Here is a 6,880-nt window from a genome sequence, read left to right on the forward strand (position 1 = left end):
AAGAATGCTTAGGGAAGCATTAATACCATTACAAAGGAGAGAGGGTCATTAGCACGTGTGGAATGAAGAGTTTAGATGGAATCAGGAAGATTATAGTGAACCATGAAATCAAGTGACTCTCACTGCTGCCTAACTAGAAATACTGTGGCTACTGCCAGGCAGTTTGTTTTAAAAGTTAGGTGGAGCAGGAAGCAGAGAGGGGTGCAACTGCACCACTGCACCCCCCCCGGATCCACTCCTGTAATCAGCCAGGACATTTGTGAAAATACTGGATCAAAGTGGGCCCATGGCAGGAACACACTTCAAATGCCCTCCCAGCTCGACAGTGAAATTATAGCACCTGCTCTGTAATGGTTTAGTATCTGATATAGTAAGCTGTTGCCTACAAAAGCTTATGTCTCTGATTCAGTCAGTATGTAAGCAGCATCTCTACCCTGCCTTCTGTGCTGGTGGTTTTTAACTAATTGTGACCCCATGCTAGGGTGACTTTAAGGGCACCATATTTCCCTAGTTTACTTATAAAAGTATCACATGGGACAGTGTCAGAAACTTTAATTGCTCCCAATATATCCCATCTCCTGCTTCTCCCTTACACATTAGGCCAGGTACCCCATTAAAGAAAGAAATTAGATTGGTTTGACATGATTTGTTCTAATCTATGTGAGGTGGTTTTCATCCCCTTATTAGGAATATGAAGAAGGGAATTGTAAACAAAACAGAAAGTATCATATATACTACATGCATATAAATACACACACACACACACACTTTATAAATCCACGGTGTGTTCACACCTTGAATGCTGTGCCCATTTCTGGTCCCCACACATTATAAAGGATACAGAAAAATGAGAGAGCATACAGAGAAGAGAAACAAGGAGAATTAGTAGTATGGAGGGGCTTTCACATGAGGAAAGACTAAAGAGGCTAGACCTATTCAGTTTAGAAACAGAGACACTTAAGGAGGGGCATGATAAGAATTTACAAAATACTAAATGGTGAAGAGAAAGGCATTAGGGAGTTACTATTTACTATCTCTCATAATACAAGAACTAGGAGACATAAAATGAAACTAGCAGGTAGTAAGTTTAAAATGAACAGGAGGAAGTTCTTTTTCTTTTTAAAGTGTGGGACTCATTGCCACCAGGTGTGGTGCAAGCTGGTTTGAATCAGAACTTCCTAGACCCCAAATGCCAATGGGAGAGGAACAGTGGAAAAAACCCTAGTTGTGCCCAGTTCACTCTCACAACATCTGCACCACACAGGATACTGGGCAAGGTGGACCTACATCCTGACCCAGTAAACAGCAGTTCTTATGTTCCTATTATCCACTGGATGCTTATGAATGGGCTACTTAACCATTGATTCCAGCATCCTGGTACACACAAATCAGGCTGAGGGGTGGGTAATTCTCCAGATCCTCTGCTTTACCCCTTTTTTAAAGAAAAGGCATTGTTCTCCGGCCTTCTGGGACGTCTGAGCACTCAATGATAATTGCTAAAGGATCCAAGATTGCTCTGGCAGTTCCTTAAGTACTCTCAGGTGCATTGTATCAGGCCCTGCAGACTTGAATACATCTCACATATGTAGATATTCCCAGCTGTGCTCCTTCCATCTCCTGTTCCTCTCAGGCATAGCTCTCAGGGTTCCCCGCGCTCATGCATCCCTGGAATTTAGCTACCCGGGGAAGGCCTGAGACAAATTTGCCAGGATCTGAACCTGTGATCCCAGGACTTGTGATTGCATTTTGGGAAGTGATTCCCTCTCTGTTGCTCTCACATCAGGAGCAGCTCTAGGTATGCCCTTGCAAGGGTAGCATTTCTAAGCCATTCAGCTTGTCCTTTAGCTCAGATTCATGGGGCACTCTGGGGAGAAGGAGATAAGCTGCTCAGTGTTCATCAAAGGTTTGGGCCACTAGTGCCACAGGAGGAAGTAAGGCCACCTTTAGAGTTGTTCAGAGTCCAGCCACCAGGCTGCTCTCATGCACAGTCTGCTTCTGGCGGAGAATAGTTCGAGTGCAGTTTGGCCATGCTGAGGCCTGGAAACCAGGAGCCCTTGTCCTAGATAGGAAGACCTGTTGTGCAGGCAGTACCCTCAAGAAGCTGCCTACTGAGCCACGTAGGGAAGCCGTAGCATCCGCCTGGCTGCATCTCCCGGCATACATTAGTAGAGGCGTCTCCTTTCCTGTCAGTATCTCTACCAGCCTTTGATGAAGTTTCAGGCACTCATCTGAAGAAAAAAAGCAATGGTTTCCCATCTCTAAGAGGAGCTGTTGGTCTCAATGGAGGAAAAACCCCTCAGCAAAACCCATCGAGGGCTGAGGGCTCCTGGCAGGCAGGAGTCTGGGGGAGAGCAGAGTCGGATGCCATCCATTAAACCAATTGGCGGCTGCTGCTGCTAATGCAGAATGGATCGGAGAGCAGTTGAGTCTGGAGCTTTTTATCCATTTAAGCATCTTTAATATTTTACATGGAGAGAAAGAGGAATCAATGTCTTGTTTATAGCGCAGTGTTTATGGGGAAGTGCTCCAGGCTTTTGTTCTTCTCAAGCAGATTTCCTAGGGAGGAGGGGAGCGAAGTAAAGAGGAGTGTGGTAATACCTAGCCTGAGACAGAGGAAGATATGTGTGGTGTGTGTGTGGAGGGGGAAGGTGAAAATGCAGACCCGTCCCTTTGTATTATGGTTAAAGTAATATTTTACAGACAGGAGCTCTCACTCTGAATGATGGGTTGTTTGGTGCAGGCAGGTAATGAATTGGGATGATGCGTCGGAGGGATGATACAGCAGGAGGTGGTTTGGAGAAGGTCAGATGAGAAGGCAAACATGGGTCAAGTCAGTCAGAGGCTCTCCTGCCTCCCGTGCCTTGCATTAACTGGCAGAACTTCTTGCTTGTGGATGTTGTAGAGGAAAGGAGGGTGAAAAGGGCATCACTGTGCATAGCTTTGGTTCTTCTAGCCCAGCCCAGATCCTATTCAACCTGGTAGGTGCATATGTAGACTTTGGTGCCTACGTGTGACCCTGTTCCCTGCTGCTCAAGGGCCTAAAAAAGTATTAACACAACTCCTTGCACCTGAGCCTTGAGACTGAAAGCAGGTGGGTCCTCCTCCTCCTTGTGGATTTTGGCTCAGAGTTAGTATCTGTACCAGGGGAATAAACCTCACTCCAGGGCTTTGAGTTGGTGCAGCCTTTGCTGAGTTAGGACCTCAGCAAATCTCCTAAGGATGCTGGGGCCTCTCCTTCTCCAACTGTTACGGCACTTGGACAAGTTCTTCTGAAGCACTGAAAGCTGGCCGCTAGTCGAGTCAGGAGGCTGCTCCTTTAGAAGGGCCTCAGGGCTGGGGTGGTTCTTCCTTCACCTTAAGCCCCTTATTAAGTGAAGAAGGATATCACTTATATTCCTGAAGAACCTCCCCTGACAAGCAGCCAGCTCTGGCATGGAGCCCACAGACACTGCAGGGCCATAGGGCTGCTGCTTTCATGTCCCCCTTCAAGTTGGACACCTGGGGACATAATCTTTGTTGGCTCCCCTTCCCCCAAATCTGGTGCCAGTTCGATGACATTAATAGGGATGGATAAGCACCAACAGGTCCGGAGACTTGCAGCCAAAGAGCTCCATCTGCTCTGTCAACAGGCGCAGACACCCAGGGCCTCTGTGCACACACGTATACAAGCGTGTTCCCAGGACAGAGAGTAAAAGGGGTCCCAGCTTGCCTATAGAGGAGCCGATTGCTCCGGCATGGCTACACAAGGGCACCCACATCCCCAGAGCGTTTCCTTGTCCTTTGGGGAGTCATCCACTTAAGTAGCAGCATGGCTGACCCCAAGCATATAGCGCTCGTGACTCAGGAGTTCATCCTGCCCCAGTCCTGGTTAAAATGGTGGCTAATTTCTCTTAGCTCTTCTGGTCTCCGGCGGCCTTCAGCTTCTGTCTCCAAGCTTCTCTCCACAGCCAGGAGAGTGAGAAATGTCTTTGCTTTTGTGGACGTTGTGAGCCCAGAATCTCATGATTCCAGGAGCTGGGGCTTTGTGGGATGCATCAAATCAAGCAGCAGGTGTAAGCTAGGGCTCTGTGGTATCAACAGGTGCAGAGATGTAATCCAAGGCATCCTGTTCCAGCTGGACCAAGACTTTGATGCCAGGAGGGGAAATCCAAGCCCCTGCAGCTGTTGGAGCCCATGCAGACAGTCTCTTGGTGGGGCCCACGTGCCAACAGACCCCCTGCCAGGAAGACTCTACTCAGTGTCCACGCACTGGGCTGAGCTCGTGACATCCCTTTTCCCAGACCCTTCCCTGGAGATACCATGGAGAGCTGCTTCCAGGTCCGTGCTGTCCCAGTGACATACATACAAGGGGTGCAGCATGCCATGGCTCTCCCTGTAACTGTGAGCCCGTCCCTGCATAAGGGGCAAGACACCCAGCTCTTACCATATTTAAAGGTTTATATGCCTAGAACACAATTGACTCTCTTACAGTATTTAAAGGTGTATATGCCTAGAGCATAATTGACTCATACCGTATTTAAAGGTGTGCCCTTGGCATAGTGCAGTGGTTCTGGATCCTGGCCCCAGGGCTTGTCATGTGCCACCCAGCTGCCTGCTACACCACCCACCACTACCCCTACCCATTTTCTACACTGTCCCTAACCCTGCCCCGACACCCCTCAGGCTCATATTACCATGTTCAGCCCCAGTTCCTGTGTCACACGTATGAACATGCATGTGCAACGTGGGTGTGCTTTTAGCAGGATCTATGCAGCACTACAAGCAGGCAAGATAGGTTTGTGTCCCTGGACCTGCTGAAAAACTTGGGTCCAAGTTTGTGTGCATGCGCGTGTGTGTAAGACCGAGCCAGCACTCTGCTCTGTCTCCTTCACAGCCCCCTGCACTCTGTGTGTGGCACAGAGAAGGAGCAGTTTTGCTCCTGGGGTTGCGGAGCGGTGGGGTGGGGCCCTGGCAGAAGCGCAGCCCTGCAGCCTTTGTATCCGTCCTGCCCTGCAGAGGCAACCGGCTGTTTTACATGAGCTTGGCAGTGTTTAATAAAACCCCTCTCCTGCAAGGCAGGAGGCACTGCAAGTGCAGGGCAGGGGCAAGCGTAAGACTCCAGAGACCACATCCTCTCTCAGTGTAACCAGGCAGGAGATGGGAGCTGCATTTTTGCCCGGGGGCTATATCTACCCCTGGAGGAATTGTGGCAGATGCATCCCGCTCCCCTGGGGTTAATCCAGCCATGCTCCTTTGATCCCCTTTGATTCATCCTCCACTCTCCCCCAGCATGACCCTGTTGGCCGTCACTGCCTTGCCCCTCGTTGGAGTAGTTCCCGTTACACCCCCCACCCCCCCGCCAGTCCCCATGAGATCAGCAGCATGGCTGCAGGCTGCAGTTGCCAGCCGGAGAGTCACCTTTCACGTGCCAGAAATAAACAGAACTCAAACCAGAGCGCCGGCGGAGACTGAGCCCTTCTCGCCTCTCGATCGATGCCGGCCTGCTCGCGGTGACGAGAGCCACCCCGCCAGCCCCACGCCTCTCCCTCCTCCCTGGAGCTCTCGGGGGTGAGTGTGCATGTTGTGCAGGCAGAGGGGGCGGGGGGCAGCGTGGGGAAGAAATTTTATAGCCGTCCTGCAGCCAATGGCATCACAGAGAGCTGAGATGGAGGCGCTGGAGGGATGCTCCGGCTGTCAGAGCATCGCAGGGCACAGGGGAGCCCCTCACAACCTCCCGCTGACCCTGCCGTATAAGTCCGTCTCCTGGACGGATGGAGCCTCGAGCCTAGCGGAGGGTCTCGCTGGATCTACAGGAGTTGTAAAGCAGCCCAGGCAGCCCCCAGAGGACACAGCCATGCCGTGAATCTGCTGCTGGGAAAAGTTTGGACGTCCAAGTTTGGAAAGTTTGGGGTTTTCTTTCTTCCATGGGGCTTGCACCTGGGCCGCAGCAGAGCCTCACGCCCCACGAGTCGAGTCTCCCCTCTCCCCTCTCCTCCCATCCCCCACCCCCCAGAGAGCCGGGGAAGGATATTACACATCAATCTTTCCTGACCGAGGACTTGGAGATGTGAAGCTGCCGAGGGCAGAGACCACGGGCTCCTCCCTGCCGCAGATCCACTTGCCGGCCCCGCCGTTCCGGGCCTGGGTGCCTCCGGAGCTGTGCCAGCCCCGGGGGACATCACAATTCGCATGCCCCCGGAGCTGCGCCGCCCGTCGCGGGACACTGGTCAGCCATGGGCATCCAAGGGATGGAGCTCTGTGCCGTGGCTGTGGTCATTATGCTCTTCATTGCTGTCCTCAAGCAGTTCGGGATCCTGGAGCCCATGTCCATGGAAGGTAACACTCCCCCATGCCTTTCTCTGCAGCCCGGTTCCTTCCCTTGGCCCTTGCATCAGCTAGCTTCCCTGACTTTTCTTCCCCAGGCTCCCCCTTAACCCCACCCCACATCCAGGTTGAATTTCCCTCTGGAGTTATGATTTGTCTCCCTTTAGTAGGGAGTGACAGCCCCTGAGACTTACTCTGTCTTGGTGTGGCTCTGTTTGTGTGTGTACAGTGGAGGGGTGACACCTAGGCTGTCACATCACCACCTCCCCACTCCCCCAAAACTTCTCTCCCTCTCTCCCTTTCCTGTGGTAGGGGCAGGATGTTGTTGTGAAAAAAGGTTTTGGCTGCATTTAGAAAGTCAGGAGTGAGAAGAGGATGGTTTGGAGGGGAGGGGGTTAACTTGGAAGTCTAGGGTCAAATTCTGCTTTCAATGGCACCATCTGAGTAGGAGGCATTGAGATGGCTGTGCTGGGGCTGAGGGCTGAGACTGGGCAGCTAGGAGTGCTTTCCCTCCAAGAGCAGCTGCCGGCTCTGCAAATGCAGAAGGACAGAGTCTCTTCCAGGATCCCGGAGCCCT

The 6,880-nt window shown here is 51.7% G+C and overlaps 1 protein-coding gene across 2 annotated transcripts in view; it reads left to right on the forward strand.

The window, feature by feature from the left end:
* Window positions 1-6,114: 6,114 nt before the first annotated feature.
* Window positions 6,115-6,880, forward strand: part of KCNIP3 (potassium voltage-gated channel interacting protein 3) — an 18,440-nt gene continuing 17,674 nt past the window's right edge. For both annotated transcript variants that reach the window (XM_006031152.3, XM_025212832.1), the window contains exon 1: window positions 6,115-6,315. In XM_006031152.3, coding sequence (XP_006031214.1) covers window positions 6,213-6,315 — 103 coding nt within the window. In that variant the 5' untranslated portion in view covers window positions 6,115-6,212. The remainder of the gene's footprint in view (window positions 6,316-6,880) is intronic.

Source organism: Alligator sinensis, unplaced genomic scaffold (assembly GCF_000455745.1).
Source record: "Alligator sinensis unplaced genomic scaffold, ASM45574v1 scaffold453_1, whole genome shotgun sequence".
NCBI classification, from domain to species: domain Eukaryota; kingdom Metazoa; phylum Chordata; order Crocodylia; family Alligatoridae; genus Alligator; species Alligator sinensis.